Source organism: Bos grunniens, chromosome 15 (assembly GCF_055505025.1).
Source record: "Bos grunniens cultivar Pamir isolate PY7600 chromosome 15, Bosgru_T2T1.0, whole genome shotgun sequence".
NCBI classification, from domain to species: domain Eukaryota; kingdom Metazoa; phylum Chordata; class Mammalia; order Artiodactyla; family Bovidae; genus Bos; species Bos grunniens.
This window is the reverse complement of record NC_141179.1, coordinates 40,330,428-40,346,843: the sequence shown is the minus strand read 5'-3', so window position 1 is coordinate 40,346,843 and position 16,416 is coordinate 40,330,428. Positions and strand designations below refer to the sequence as shown.

Genomic DNA, 16,416 nt, shown 5'->3' with positions numbered 1-16,416 from the left:
AGCAAATTAATCCTGAATATTCATTGGAAGGACTGATGCTGAAGCTCCAATACTTTGGCCACTTGATTTGAAGAAGTGACTCTTTAAAAAAAAAAAAAAAAGAACTGACTCTTTAGAAAAGACCCTGATGCTGGGAAAGATTGAAGGCAAAAGGAGAAGGGAATGACAGAGGATGAGATGGTTGGATGGCATCACTGACTCGATGGACTTGAGCTTGAGCAAGCTCCCAAAGATGGTGATTTACAGGGAAGTCTGGCATGCTGCAGACCATGGGGTTGCAAAGAGTTGGACACAACTGAGCGACTGAACTGTACTGAACTGATGGGGTTAGTACTCGGAAGGACTCTAGTTGGAGAAATGCCAATGTAAACTCGAAAAGTGAATGCAGACTGTTGGGAGAATGGTGACATGGGTTTCTCTTATGAACCCCATTATGTTCTGAGCTCCCAGGAACCTCTGCACGCCAGATGTTTCGGTGTCAGATTAGGCTGCCTATTCAGTAGAAGAGGCAGGCATGGGGGATCTGGAGTATAGGGTCTAGGCCAGTAGTTCTCCAACTTGGCTGCATATTGAAATTCATCAAGGGAGTATTAAGAATAAATGATGCCTGGCCTCAGTCTCAGAGATGCCAGTTTATCCTGGGTGGGACCCTGGCTTTGATGATTTTTAAATGTTCCTTGGTGATTCTGCTGAAGCCTGGTTGAGAGCCAGTTGTTTGTGGTCCAGTTTACCCTGTCTTATACTGGTAGCAGCAGCATACCAAAGCAAGGAGAAGAAAAGGTTTTCATTTATTAGTTAAATGACCTGAGAGGTTTTGAGTTGTTTCTTTCACTTTTTGTGGATGAGCAACTGGTGTTCTTTTTTTATTGATCCCGTATAGCCTTGCACCATGAGTCCTCTCCATGATCTATACCCATGACTGTAGCTTTGCACTGACATGCACATACTGACCAGCCCTTATACAGAAGTGCTAGATTGGTCACTAAGGGGACGCATGAGAAAGATACTCAGCTCTCTTATTCCTGCTGGAAGAAGTAAGTGGGTACTGTTGCTCCGAGTACTGCATTCTTGCTGTTGCTAAGTGTCACTGGAGTGACGAGTGCTTTCTGGGCGATGGCATAAGCTGCACCACCCATACTTCTTATTGGGCTTTCACTGTAAGTAACAGTCACTGTCATCTTCAGTTGATCAGGTCAAACTGGGTAATGGAATTGTTTCTAGGTTTGGTAATTGGGTCACAAGTCATTTCCTACTGTATCTACAAAAAGACTTTTTTAGGCATTTGGGAAGAATATATGCCCTTGTCAATAATAGACAATGATCGTTTTAACCCTGAGCTGTAATGACTTTTCTTAATATCATCATCTTTTCAAAGGCACAGACCTGAGGCTGTTCAAGGCGGAACTCCAGGATTTCGAGACCACCACTCCTTATGCAGCTCGAGATGGTTGTGTCCCAGGTTGACCAAAGGGTTTGTAATGGGAATGTTTCTGTTGTTTCTTGCAGTACAACAAACACCTCTTCGTGCACATCGGGCACGCCAACCATTCTTACAGTGACCCATTGCTCGAATCAGTGGACATTCGTCAGATTTATGACAAATTTCCTGAAAAGAAAGGTGGCTTAAAGGAACTGTTTGGAAAGGGCCCTCAAAATGCCTTCTTCCTCGTAAAATTCTGGGTGAGTAAGACCTTGCCGTTACTTCAGTCATTTTTGTCTGAATGGTCGCGTCCTACACCCAAGGGCAGAGCTGCAGTGGTTGGGGTTCCCATTGACTGATCTGCACGGTCGCCAGGGGATCACACACTAGCTCTGTGGGCGTCCTCACGCAAGCCACATGGCACAGCCGCAGGAGGACCCAGGCGACATTGCCGTCCCTGCCGAGACAGACAGGTGGCCCCTTGGGCTTGAGAACTCAGTTGTGCAATGAAAGAAACCTCGCAGATGGCTGGGCCCACAGTGGCAGACGCAGGGCACTAGACTCTCCGTTGGTTCTCACTCCGGTAAGCAAAGTGAAGTCACTCAGTTGTGTCAAACTCTTTGCCACCCCGTGAACTGTAGTCTGCCAGGCTCCTCCATCCATGAGATTTCCTGGCCAAGAATACTGGAGTGGTTGCCATTTCCTTCTCCAGGGGAATCTTCCCGAACCGGGGATCAAACCTGGGTTTCCCGCATTACAGACAGCCTCTTTATTGTTTGAGCCACCAGAGAAGCCCAGTAAGCAAAGCGACCTATAAATTCCACGGGAGCCTAGGACCCGAGGCAGAGAAGGGACTTGGGCGAAGATAAAGACACGCTGCAAGACTTTAAGGGTCGGAGAGAATATGAAATGGCTCTGCCTATTGCGTGCCTCATTTGTGCATTCAGACACCAAAGGCATGTTCCTCCAACTGCTGGGACTGTCCCCTAGGCTCCGAGGAGATCTCTGCTGTCTCTTCTCCAGTGGTCAAGCTTGAGCCAGAGGACTGCTGTGGGGTCAGGGGTGTGTCCTGGGGGCTTAGACCAGAGAACTTGCTGGCCTTGAGCATTTACAACTCCTCAGTCTCGACGAAAATAAAAAGAAAATGGCTTCACATGTTCGCGCTTCTCAGCGTGGCCTAAAAGGCCCTGCAGGAGCTGGTTCCAGGTGTTTCCTTCCTGTCCATCCTCAGCCGGCCTTCGTGTGTCTGGATGGACTTTGTACAGTTTTCCTTCTTTCCCCCCTTTTGAGATGGTGGCTTCTTGATTATCACACCTTCCTTACATAAATAATCTACTAATTTCTCTTTTAGTCCCATCGCGTTGTGTAGTGCCTCGGTTCCCAGGCTGTGTCACAATTAACTGGGATGTGTGTCCCACTCCTTTCTGGACTCCAGGCTCCTTACTCATTGTGTGGCTACACTGATTGAATGCCTGCTGTGGGCTGTGCGCTGGGTTCACGCATCACGTGCTTTTCCTCCAGTCCTCCCAGGGTTAAGTGGAATTTGCCTCGTATCCAGCTAAGAAAATAGAGATGCAGAGATTACAAAGGACAGGTGGGGACTTGGAGCTTGAAATCAGATCCATTTGAAAAGTGCCTGTGCTCTGTTTACTGGCTTCTTTGTGCCCCCAGGACCCTGCTCACGGGGTCTGTCTGCCATTCTTCGTATCTCCAAAGCTAAGCAAGTGCCTGGCACCAAAAAAAAAAAAAAAAAAAAACTCCACAAATGTCAGAACAAACAGACTAAGGAAAAATTCATGTTTGAAATTCCTTGGGAGGAAATTTACATATTTAATTTAATTTGTTTTGTTTTTGTAATCCTTGCGTGGTAACTGGATTTCATTTGTCATGCTTCCGTATTGAATTTGGATTGTGGAAGTAGCCTTCTACTTAAATTAATGTTCTCAGGATTGGTAATACATATGGACACCCTGCAAAAGCAGTAACAGTCACTTCCTTTTCCTAAATTAGTGACTGCCACCCAATGGCTTAAATGGTGGTTGGGGGCCAGTTATATGGTAACACTACAGTTTTCAACGTGTGGCCTGCAGACCCATAGGAGGTTCCTCAGTAGCCTTTCAATGGGCCGACAAGATCAAAACTACTTTTATTATGACATTGATATGTTATTTTCTTTTTGAATTCTGCTGATATTCATACTGATGGTTCCAGTGTTATACAGTAAAACTGCTGAAGCCTGGGATCAGACTGGGTTGCATGCACAGTTTAAATTAAGAAAAAAGAATTAGTCAAACCAAGAGTGTCGTTTATGAAAGTTTTACATCTTAGACGGAGTACACACTAAAATGCATGCAACGAACCTGCCTGCTCCATCAAGGAAAACAACTGATATTTGTTGTCAAAGATAAAATTTGAACTTTCAAATAAAAATAAGAATTTTGGAAAATTTGTATTCACTCTGGTGAACTTGACGGCTTCCCAACATTTACAACTTTTCTGATGGGATCCATAGTCATATTAAAAAATGTGATTTTTTTTTTATACTGTGCAAGATAAACTAATGGGTTTTTAATGTAACAGTATGCAAAGTTCATTGAGGGATTCAGACTCCACACTGCAGGTTTCTAACCTTTAGAAACCACTGCTTGTGAAGTTTTGATTTAATGTCAAAGAAAAATGGCCAGTTATCTGAAGAGCCTATTAAAATATTCTTACCTTTCCCAGCCATGTGTTTATGTGAGGCTGGATTTTTTTCATGTATTTCAACCAAAAGTTGAACTGCAAATCATGACAAATTGAATTTAGAAGCAGATATAAGAATCTAGGTATTTTCCATTAAGCCATACATTAAGTATTGCAAAATGCAAATCACTACTACCTTTCTCACTAATTTTTGTTTTTTAAAATATAGGTATGTCCAATTTAAAAAAGATGTGTGTTAATATAAAATAACCTTATATTATTTTTAAAGCAGGTATTAAATATTTTAAAGCTTTCTCAGTTTACATTTCTGATATAGAAAATATCGATAGCTATAACCTACAAAAACAAGAGCTCTTTGAGACCCTCAATAAATCTTAAGAGTGGAAAAGGGGTCCCTGAGATGAGTTTGAGAGCCACTATGGTGAAAGATATAAAAGAGGCTGTTATACCCAAATGAATTAAAATTAATCAGAAAATATAGGATAAGATAAAAATAAACCATTTTCAGTGCTGTCAAATTAATGTTGGTTTTTAGTGTTAATAAGACTTCTTATAACTTGCTTGTTGTTTGACTATAAAGAGGAATGGAAACTATTGATATTAGAAAGTTTTTATTTTTGCTTGTAAAATTTTCCATTTTACACAGAGGATGATTTTAATAAATGCTTTCAGTGACGGGGTCCTTCAGTCACTAATTCCCAAATAACGAGGTCTAGGTTTGCAAATGTTTAGAGTGTAGTGGCAGGTATGAGATGTGCAGATTTAGAAACAATTTCTATGAGATTAGATATCAGTTTATTAAATTAAGATTTGCAGAATTAGAATTACAACTGAGCTCTCCTATGAGTATGATGAAAGACATCACTCCTTCAGTATAATTGTTAGCAGTACTTAACCTTTATGAAGAAATTCAGTCCTAACTATGTTAGAATAAGTGAGAAAAGGCAGTTTGAATTAGGTCTACACTCTGCTGCAATTTGAAATCTCATTGGCTTCCTCTAAAGACTTAGAAAGTATGAATTACACTTTGACTCTCTGTGCTTGAATGTTAGTCAGCGTTTCCACTGGGTGTCTCTTAAGCAGGCTTAACCTTCCCTTTAAAATGTCTTTCATATTAGCAGTTTGCTTCACCGATTTTCATTTTCATGTAAATTCAGTACATCTCAACAGAGGTCCTACCCACACATCTCCTTTCTTCTCCCTATTTCCTCTTTCTCAAAGTACCTGCGTCTCCAGGTTATCACCAGCAGGATGACTTAGTTTGTTCATATGTTTAATCGCTCCATGTCCAGCCTGGGCTCAGTCAGGCTGGAGCAGCTCAGGAGTTTGCTGTGGGTGAAACACTGAGTCCACCTGATTATCTGCACTTGATGCCCAAGCTGTGGCCCAACTCTTTGCCGTGCAGTGGTCCTTCCACTGGCTTCAGAGCAGAAAACTGACTGGTCTTCCCAGGACTCAGGCTCCAGAATATACATGAACAGAGCCACAGTAGCGTCCGACCTGAACTTCTTGGAAACAGCAGACGACTGTTGGTGCCCAGGTAAACGGACACCTGAGTGCCGCATAATGACAGATCTTCACAAAGCAATGATGCTGCTTCGCTTCAGGTGCCCTTGGCTTCCACGCACAGACACAGTGGAAAGGACACAGATTCCAGAGTCCAGCAGATCCAGCACTGATGAGCTGTGTCACGATATAGAAGTCACTCTGCCTATCCATGACTCAGTTTCTTTATGTGTAAAGTGGGAATTATCACATGTACCTCCCAGGAATTAAATAATACCCAAGTGTGTGCTTATGCCTGGTATATTCACTAACTGCTTGACTACTTTCAAAAAGCAACTTGGTTTCTTACACACAAACTCACATATACCTACACACACACACACACACTGAAAGGCTTATTATCGATGTCTAATAAGAAGGTTAAATTATGATACACCCAGTAAAGAGGATATGTTGTCATTAATAATTTCTCACAGATTTGTGAGAAAGCATCTCACCACCTCCTTGTCACCTTAGTTGAATTACTTGCACTAGTCGTATATACTACTATACTAAGATCCCCTGGAGAAGGAAATAACAACCCACTCCAGTATTCTTGCCTGGGAAATCCCGTGGACAGATGAGTCTGGCAGGCTACAGTCCATGGGATTGAAAAGAGTTGGACACGACTGAGCAACTAACACTAAACTAAAAACTTTTAGCTTAAATTTGAATCCCCAATTAAAGTGTCTCAGAAAAAATATAGTTTGATGCAGCATTGAAATTGTTATTATGATTGAGGAGGAGTATGGAACCAGATTTGTGGTTAGTGAGGCCAACATTTTGCACTGGCAGAAAACCATACTTCTTATTTTCCTTTTAAAATAACGATCAGATGCTTTGTGGGCTCTAAGAAAGGAAGATGTCCACCCACAAGTGGACAGAGCTGTGCTTTGTTTCAGAATTGAGATCCATGCAGGTGGGTTGCCAGTGATAATGGCAGACAATGCAGCTAATTTAAGATAAAATGTCAGCTGCTTTGGAATTGATTAAAGAGTCCCGAAAGCTGGAAGAGGTGGGTGTGATTCAGTCATACATCCTAAAAGACAGAAACCCAAGTATAACTCTCAGCTCACTTTTGAAAGAAGTTTGATTCCAGCCCCATGTAGTAGTTTTGTTGCTGCTGTTGTTCAGTCGCTCAGTTGTGTCCAACTCTTGTGACCCCATGGACTGCAGCACTCCAGGCCTCCCTGTCCTTCACTGTCTCCCAGAGTTGGCTCAAACCTATGTCCATTGAGTCAGTGATGCCATCCAACCATCTCATCCTCTGTCATGTCCTTCTCCCCTTGCCTCCAGTCTTTCCCAGCATCAGGATCTCTTCCAGTGAGTCAGCTTTTCACATCAGGTGGCCAAACTATTGGAGCTTCAGCTTTAGCATCAGTCCTCCCAATGAATATTCAGGATTGATTTCCTTTAGGATTGACTGGTTTAATCTCCTTGCAGTCCAAGGGACCCTCAAGAGTCTTCTCCAACACCTCAGTTCAAAAGCATCAGTTCTTCAATGCTCAGCCTTCTTAAGTAGAATAGTTTACTTAAGTAGTAGTAGTTTACTTAAGGGAATAAAAAATGCAGTGAAAGTAATATTTTTGGAGGGGCCTCAAGGTTCTACTCTGTCTTAACAGTGCTCAAAAGTGTCAAGCTTGGTGACATTGGTTAAGAAAGCCACACATTACTAACATGTTACTTATAAACCTTACAGTCAAAAACTATTCAGAAGAATCATTAGGATAATGAAGACTTACTCTCAAACTTTATTTGGAATAATAAAGAAGAAAATAGTATGAAAAATGAGATTGTATGGATCTGTATCCTGTTAGTAAAAGAAACAAATTCTTAATATACATTTAATTACAATGCTTCTTTTTTTTCCTCTCAAATCAATTAGTGGCATGTTAGAAATCAGGATATATTCCAAGTTACTCTATGGCTATTTATGTTTTATTTTTTTTAATTTTTGGAATTATCATCCGGTATAAACAATTAACAGTATACTCATAGTCATTCAACTTTCTTAACCTACTTTTCTGGAGGAAGAAAAAGCAAGACTAGTTTTACTAGCCAGAGTAGATGTGAGAAGATATTATAAAACAGAAATGGAAAGGAGTTATCTGGAAAAAAGGCAGCCTTTAGAAGATGCTTTTATCTTGGTAGGAACAAAATCACATTTGCTGGACAAAATGACAGGCACTATAAATAAAACAACTGGACTTTATTTAGGGATAAGAAATCGGGTGCACATGTAAATTGGCCAAATGGACCCCCTCTGGAGTTCCAGCCTGTTTCTAATTGGATTGTGCGTGATTTAGGCTAGAACTGTAGACTCGGGTCTATCATTTGTGACCAAACGTCTCTGTTGCTATTCATGGAAAAGGATGTTAGCAAAATGGAATAATATGCTTCCCACATGTTTTAAACTGTTATCAGTAAGAAAAGGGTCTTTCAGTTCAAGATTTTCATTTCGTTCTACTTCTATCTCATCTCACAATGGTGTTAAACTCTGAAATTACATGAACAATAGGAAATGCTGGAATGATGCAGTGGAAGGAAGATTAACAAGAAACCACCATATTCAGAGGTACTTCTGGGACTAATACGTAATAGGTTATCTTTGGTAGACTGTGACTCTCTTATTGTCTTCACCAGGGTCTGGTTTTTTTTTTTTTTGAAAAATCATCTCTGGCTAGCAGGTTCTGATATTTCACGTAGAGGGATGAGGGGGAATGGTAGTTAGTAACTTTGCACATCCAACCCATTTTGGTTTGATTTCATGAGAACGGTATCTGGAGCTTGTTAGCACTTGCTGCATTGACTGTAGTCTTTTATTGCTTCCTTCCTGTTTTCCCAGCCCCATGACCTAAACTTCTTTGTCAGCCTTCCCCAGGGAGCAGGGATCCTATCCGGTAACATTTGTTTATGCAGCAGTGCAATGTATATAGCAGATTCTCAATAGTTTATTTTCTTTAATTTGTTAGATGAAGAATGATTTCATCTCGTACACCTAGAGGAACTGCTGTACATGGGGTCCTATAACTGCCACTGGGCCAGCTCTGATTGTCAGCCTAGACAGTTTGTTGACTAATCTTTCTCAAGGAATTTACTGAAAGCCGGTGGAGGGAGACCTTAAGGGATTCGCACAAAATCTTTCCAGGCTCTCTCAGGAATTTGGGTTCTTATAGAAACAGTTTAATCATTTGCTTTAGCGTTGAATATACACATCACCAGTGAGTCATTCGGCAAATACTCACTGATCTCTACTTTGCTCCTAGAGAGCTGAGGGAGCAGACATGAGTAAGAGGCAGACTTTAGGGTCTGGTGTGGGATGGCAGACACACAGCAGATAAATGACAGCGCTGTAGGGTAGGGGCTGTAGTGGAAATGCGAATACATAGGTAGAGGAGGAATTCTTTTTGCTTGAGAACTTTCTGGAAGGCTTCAGGAAATGTGGCATTTGAGCTGATTCTTGAAAATTTAATCAGTGGAGGGAGAGTGGGAAGGAGTTTGGGTCGGGGCATGGGTTGTACAGAGACCAGAAATCCTAATGAGAGTTGTCTGAGGGTCCCAGTGGCCGCTGGGCCTTACAGAACCAGGACAATGGTGCAAGTTGAGAGTGGAAACGATACTCTGCCTGACAGTCACTTTATTTAAAAGAGTCTGAATCCCCTGAGAACAGAAGGCAGACCAGGACAGCCTGGAAAGTGGGAGCAGCAGCCGACGGTGCTTTTCCCGCAGGCCCTTCACCTCAGTCCCACCACGGACACTTCTTTTTTTTAACCTGGAACTCTTCAGGATATCTAGGTGGAATCTAAATTGGGACTTCCTTTAACCTCGTGGAAGAATCCGTCTGACAGCTCTTCCTCTCCTGCTTCCCATCCTGGACCATTTGGCTCAGTGGTTGCTAACAAAGCCAAGGTCAGGGATCCATCCATTCTTTGCTGCATGGGGCTGTTTGACTCTGCTCCCTGCCGCAGTTACAGGCTGAGATACAAAGCCACTGTGCCCCGCAGAGCTGCTGCTAACCAGAAGCCTGGGGGAAGCACACACATGTGGTCCACCTGCACCGCCCAGCATCCACCCCATTCATGCAGGCACAGCTGACTTCACTGCTACAGCCGTCCCCGGGAAAAGCCTGAGAAGAAAAGAACCGAAGTGGCACTCTCAGGGTATGTGTCTGCTTATTTCTAGACCCAGTTTTCCAGGGAATAAGTTGATTATCTGGTTATAGTCATAAACCCTTCAAGGATCTTAGTCGTTTGGACCTTCATAGACCCTTGGCGATACGTGAAACTCCCTCTCCCTGTGAGAGTAGAGATTCAGGGTACACCTTACCTTCCCATCCACCCTCATTCTAATTTAATGTCTACATGACAAAAGCAAGGGAAGCTTGTTAAATTTTCCAAGCAGTTCCAAAGACTTTAGAAGGAAGAGTGAGATCTTCCCACAAGCCCTATGTCTTTCTCAATTTCTTATAGGCATCTACAAACATTGTACATACTCCATTTGTTTTTTACTAAAAAAAAGTGCTATGCTCCATGTGTTATTCAGCAGCTTCATTTTTTTCCCACTCAAAAAATATTTTGGATATGTCTCCTTACAGCAATGAAAACTTGAGCAGAAGTCCCGATTTTTCTTATTCTCTTTGGTAAAGGTGAATTGTCGGAAGAGTTACCAGATTTAGCAAGTTACCAGCCACCCAGTTCGATTTGAATTTCCGGTGAACAGTGTATACTTCTTCAGTGTCTGTCCCATGTCATCTTTGGGACATAGTGATATGTCCCTATCCCTATGAAAAAGTATGTTGTTTATCTAAAAATCAGATTTAACTAGGCAGCCTATATTTTATTTGGCAGTTCTGCACTTGTTAATTAGTTGATTGATTTGTTGTCATTGTTCTGTGTAAGACTTTTCATGCACAAAAACTCCAGACCAGAAAAAGGCCCTGTTTTGTGCTCTGGAAAGGGTGGTCTCTGGTCAGTGTTCGCACACCTGATGAATGTGCTGGGTGGAGGGCCAGCTCAGCTGGGCGCCCAGGACTCATTAACTGCCTCCATTGGAGGCAACTGGCCTGTGCCACTGCTTTGTCCTAGGGGTTGAGACCTTGGCTCTTTCATCCCAGCCACTGTGTGAAGTCACCAGTGGTGGTTACCTGAAGTTATATGGGTGATGTTAATTGAATTTTTTTTTTTTTAATGAATGCCAGTATTCGTAGGAATTTGCAATGCAAACAGCCAGTCTTTCAGACAGTACCTATTGTAATTAGAGCAAGCTTTTAAGGTTCTTTGAAGTACTAAATGTTGATGAAATTCGAATCGGGGTGCCAATCTGCACTATGAAGGGGCTCTTGGCAGTTGTCTTTTAAAATCTTCTGTTTTGTAAATGTAAATATATGCCATAATCAGTGGGAAGTAACTTGGAGAGCAGGGGCTGAGTTTATGCCTATTATTCTTATTTAAAACAGCTGTGGCCGGAGAGCTACAGCTGCCGTCCTGTGTCTCCTGTGTCTCGGGCAAGGGCACCAGGCAAAGTGAATACTCTCAAAGACGCCCTTCCCTTTGGGCAGCTTTCTCACTCCCCTCAAACTCAAGTCCAGTCTTGCTGGGGGTTCGTCCCTTGTTTATCCCAGCTTCCCGCACCCCAAGCTCCGAAGCCACTTGGGGTGGCTTCAGGGGTCGTGGCCAGGGAGCAGATGCTTACAAATGAGTCAGGCAAGAGGGTTGGGGAGCAGTCGTCAACCTCAAGACCCCCCTGCCCAGGCTGCTTTGGGAGTATTTCTGCCTGATGGCTCATGGCGAAGGGCAGAGCGATTGTCCTTTGGCGCCTTGGGGAGCAGCTGCAAAGCCCACGTGGTGCCCGGCGCAGCCGAGCCCTCACCATGTGGCAGGCCTGGATGGACGCCCACGACAGGGCCCGGCTCCCAGTGCCTCCTGCCAAGGAGCCAGATGCTGCCATTGGAAAAAATTGCTTCACAATTTGAAATCTTGGTCCTTTGATCATTGCTCGAAGAGGATGAAGAGGAGAGGTTCAAAGTGGTGGTTTGAAAATGCCAGCGTCTCCTCGCATCCATCAGTGCCTATTATACTGTCTCTTGTCAGGGACAGTCCTCTTGATGTCTTCATTTTTTTGCAACCAAGTAATTCTGCCCAGCCCTTCCAGGCCCTCCAGGGGGAAGGGAGAGACGGGTGGGAAGGGAGCCGTCTGCAGCCTGCTCTTTTCCTGACCCACTACCCCAACCTGCGCCCCTGCCTTCAGGCTGATCTGTTTCCTTTTTTTTCCTGCAGGCCTTTTCTTTCAGAGTCTAGTGACAAACGAGTTGTCCTCAGCCGAATGCTGCGCCCTTCCATTCTGCACTTGCAACCCTAATACTCACTTCCTGTCCTTCAGGCATCTGAAACTAGCTTTCCAGGGGCCTGCGGTTTTGCAGAGTTAACCGCCTGGTCCAGCCCTCCCTGCGGTATGGATCCAGCAGAACTGGGTTAGATCTCATTTTTCTCACCCATGAAATGGGAAGAATCATTCTTTGAAGAATATTGCTTTTTTTGTTTTTCAATTTCAAAAACATGAAACAGTGGAACACAGATGTGAACAGATACGCTTGCTGAATGAGAGGTAATGGAGGAGAAACCAAGCCGCAGACTTGTCTGATAACTTACGTGTTTCGGCTGCAGAAGTAACAAGCGTGAGAGAGGATTATTTAGGGAAGGATTTGGGGAAATGTGACGTTTCACTTTTTCGCTTCCTGGCTGTCTAGTGCAGTCTGCTTTCTCTGCTTGGCATTGCTGTTTTCCAGGACTTGTCCACAAATAGATCCCCAATTCATTCCTCAGATGGTTGATTAATTATTGCCTTGTTTTTTTGTTTGTTTTGTTTTTTTGCTTCCAGACAGAATTTTATGACATCTCTAATCATATCTTTGTGGGAAAGATGGTAATTTTGTACCTGTTTGAGCAGTTATGCCTAAAACCTAAGGCTTGTTGTAAACTCACAAATCGAAAAAACTACTACTTTTTCTGTTTGAAAAAAGTCATTGCTGTGTTTGTGCTGCTCACTTGATAAGCATGGATAGGGACTCAGACTAACTCTGGGGGGAAAGCTTTTACCTTGTTTGTTGATTATGAGCCACCGTCTACTTCAGGTCCCACTCTGGAGATGTGGCTTGAGGCTCTGCTTCATCTCTGCTGGTCAGTGTTGAAGTCCATGGGTTGATAGGCACGGCCGTTTATGTGGCATGTTTCAGCATACACATGAGTCTCGTGTGCGTTCTCTCTTCTCAGCACCATGGTGGCCTTTGGAAGCAGGTCTTCTCTGAGTTTAGATATGAGAACAATGAGATGCAAAGGAATGATGACCACTGCCCGTCAGGTGTCTGCGATAAGATGACAGATGCAGAGTCAGAATTCTCGTCTTTGGACCAGGTGGAAGGGAAATCACATGGAGTTTACTAAAAATAAGCCTGGAACTTGGATCCTAGGAAGCTGATAGAACCTGAACAACTTTATGGGTGAGAAGTGGGTGTGGAAGGTGAGATTAGGGGAGAAATAAAAGAGAATTGCAGGGTTGTCTGTCAGCACTGTTCTTAGGCCTGTGTGCTTCCAGAGAGCGGAGCTCTAGGTGGAAGCTGCTGAGAAGCCGGTGGCAACTTAACGGGAATGGTAGGCAGTGTTGTGTCCAAGTTCTTCTCATGGTGCTAGGGGACATATTCCAATACATGGAAAGCGAGGTGGGCGTTGCTAAGAGTAGGCAGGGGAGTATCTTGGGTTATGTGAGTGGGCCCAATGAAATCACAAGTTTCCTGAAGAGTAGCAGAGGGAGGCAAAAGACAAGGTCTAGAGAGCTGACAGCTGGCCACGTGAGGACTCAGCCTGGTGTTGCTGGTCTCTGAAGTGGGAGGGAAGAGACTGAGAAACAAGGACTGTGGAAACTGAAGGAGGCAAAGACTCACCTTTCCCCAGAGTAGAGCCACCAGAAAGGGACAGCTCCAAAACCTTGATCTCAGCCGAGCGAGGGACGTGTTGGATATCCCACCTACAGAAGTAGAGAATCATAAAGTGATGTTGTTTTTAAGTCACTAAATTTGGGAGTGTTTGTTAAAGCAGCAATAGAAGACTAATACAACTCTCTAACACTTAAGTCTGCCCAGAACATGGTAAGTATTTTATTAACTAATGATTTTCCCATATCTAAAGGTATTTAGCCAGAAGACAGTGTAAATCAAGGTTCTGTAGGAAGGATTCCTGCATTGGGTGGTAGGAGAAAGAGCTGGTCTCTGATCCCAGTTCATATGGAGGGTTTTTGTTCTAGGGAAAAATGGGCAGAGATTCCTTAGAGGGGCCTGTTTGCATGGACTTGCCCGCTCCAGCCACATTTGCAAGGTTTATTTTGTTTTTTTGTAGAACATGGTCCATGACCAGTTAGGCAGGAGGAAACTTCCCCTGCTACCCTTCTTATGACTGGACTGAAAATAAAATCGACGCAAGACAAATTAACAGGAAGGAAAAGAGAAACAAATTTTTAATTCATGGCATTGAGGTTTACATAGAAACCGGATCTAAGAAGTGGCCAAAGCAGGCATCTGTCATACTTTTTAGATAAATGATAAATTTATGAGGAATTGACAGGACAAAGAAACATAGGTTTAGAGAAAATCTAAACAGAGTTTGGGCTTGGGGAAGTACATTTTTAAAGTAACAAGATGTGTGTACAGACTTCTCCACCCTAAATTATCCATCTCTGGTGGTAAGGGTCTCCTTCCACCTCCAGATGCAAGTAGGGCACCTTTTACTGAGAGACTTATTTCCTGCTTTGGGGGAGACAGAGGGGAGGGTCCACGTGTCCCTCTTCATTGGTTGTTTCTTAAGTAACTTTAATCCAAAATAATCAAAATGCCATTGGGGCACATTTTGGGACAGTCTGCCCTGTGCCCCAACAGCTGTCTCATCTCCTAAGAACAGGATCTGGTTTGAATTTGGAATTTGCTGGGAAGGTAAGTTTGCTGGTTTTAGTTGTTTCTTGGACTTCTGTATTTATTTGCTCTTAGAAAATATCCTGATTTCAGATAAGAGCTGATTTGACAAAAATAGTTTGTATGTCTGGAAACAGCACACTTTTTTTTTTTTTTTCTTCTCTCATTTTCTTGCCTTCAAAACTATGTGGAATAGGTTTATCTTGAGTTTTCAGTTGGAAAAAAGGAGTGGAGAGGGTGGATAATGAACTCAGCACGAATCCTAGACTCATTACAGAGTTCACCCCCCCCCCCCCCCGTTGTTGATTTAATGCTAGCATTCTTTCTTTGATATTACCTTTGCTCTGCAGGAGTTCAGTGACCACATTTCTTTCTGGGATAATTGTAATATTATCAGCTAAAGATAATTATCTTTCCCATCAATACCTCCTAGAAAATTCCCAAAGAACAGCCGTGATATGGTTGGATGACTGTGTAATTATTTTCCATGTTCAAAAGTAATTGAGAAGCAGTGGTAATAACAGATTGCTTATTTAGTGTTAGTTGAGAAGTCTTTAAAAATGCAACCTGTTAAATATATGCTAATAATTATATGTGGAGTTTTCTCAAGCTGTTTTTTAAAAAAACAAGATAATTCAAAAACCATCTGTTCCTCTTACCTAAATGAAAGTTGAAAATGCACGTATATCTCATAACCAGCAATTCTACTCCTAGGAACACCTAACAGGAGTGCGTGCATGTGTTCATGAAAAGTGTATCCCCAAGTATTCAGAGTAGCGCTCTTCATAATAGGTTCAGTTTGGAAGCATTGTAAACGTCCATCCGTAGAAGGGATAGAAGGTGGTATTTTCCATTTAGCAGAGTACTCTAGTGATGGATGAACCACACACCACAGCATAGATGACACTCACCCTGCAATGCTGCACAAATAAAGCTAAACACAGAGGAATCAACAGTATGTGACTCCGTTCATGTAACATTCAAAAACTAGACAAGACTAAAGGATCAGCGTTATTCTTGTGACACAGGGGGTTTGAGGTACACTGAAGGGAGCAGTGTTTGATGTTCACTGGGATGGAGGGTGGATGAGGGGACTTCTTTTCCATGTCCTTACCTGGGCGCTTGGTTACATGGGTGTGTTCACTTTATAAAAATTAATCAACCTGTAAACTTGTGATTGGTACACTTCTGAATGTATGTTCTACTTTAATATCATGTAAAAAAGTTAATCCTGGCAACTTGAAAATCGTAGTTTGTCGAGATTGTTTCTGACGGCAGAGTTTCATAATGTGGATTCTTGAATACTTTCATTTTTGATACTTTCTGTCATTATACCTGCAGGTTATCCATTCCCAATTAAAGCTAATTAAATTAAATTTGAGAATTCTAAGGTACAGTGGTGAACCAAAGGTGAGAGGATGGGAATTATCTGCCCCCGATGTAGGCATTAAGGAGTTTTGTTGTACTGAAGTCTAGATGGCAGAACCATCTAAAAACAGCTGTCATTTTCATTATCACCCTATGCCGATGGTTCTAAAAAACGCTATCAATGAAGTGTTCCTAATAAAAAAAGTCTTTGTTAGTTTAAGTCTTAAACAATTGGTAAAATTAGTCTTGAGTTTTTATTTCATGTATGTATATATACACACACACCTATATATATTTATGCTTCAAACTAACACACTTGGGTTGCTTATGCATTTTATTACTTATTCTTTCATAGCACATGCTATTACAGACTCACTCTTATATTCACTTCTAGAGTAAGTTCTGACAGTTTGGAACCATTGGA

The 16,416-nt window shown here is 42.5% G+C and overlaps 1 protein-coding gene across 24 annotated transcripts in view; it reads left to right on the top strand.

Annotated features, from left to right (window-relative positions):
- TEAD1 (TEA domain transcription factor 1) overlaps positions 1-16,416 on the top strand; it is a 274,396-nt gene that overhangs the window by 230,846 nt on the left and 27,134 nt on the right. For all 24 annotated transcript variants that reach the window (XM_086339975.1, XM_086339974.1, XM_086339973.1 and 21 more), the window contains one exon: positions 1,507-1,680. In XM_086339975.1, the coding sequence (XP_086196101.1) occupies positions 1,507-1,680 (174 nt within the window). The remainder of the gene's footprint in view (positions 1-1,506; positions 1,681-16,416) is intronic.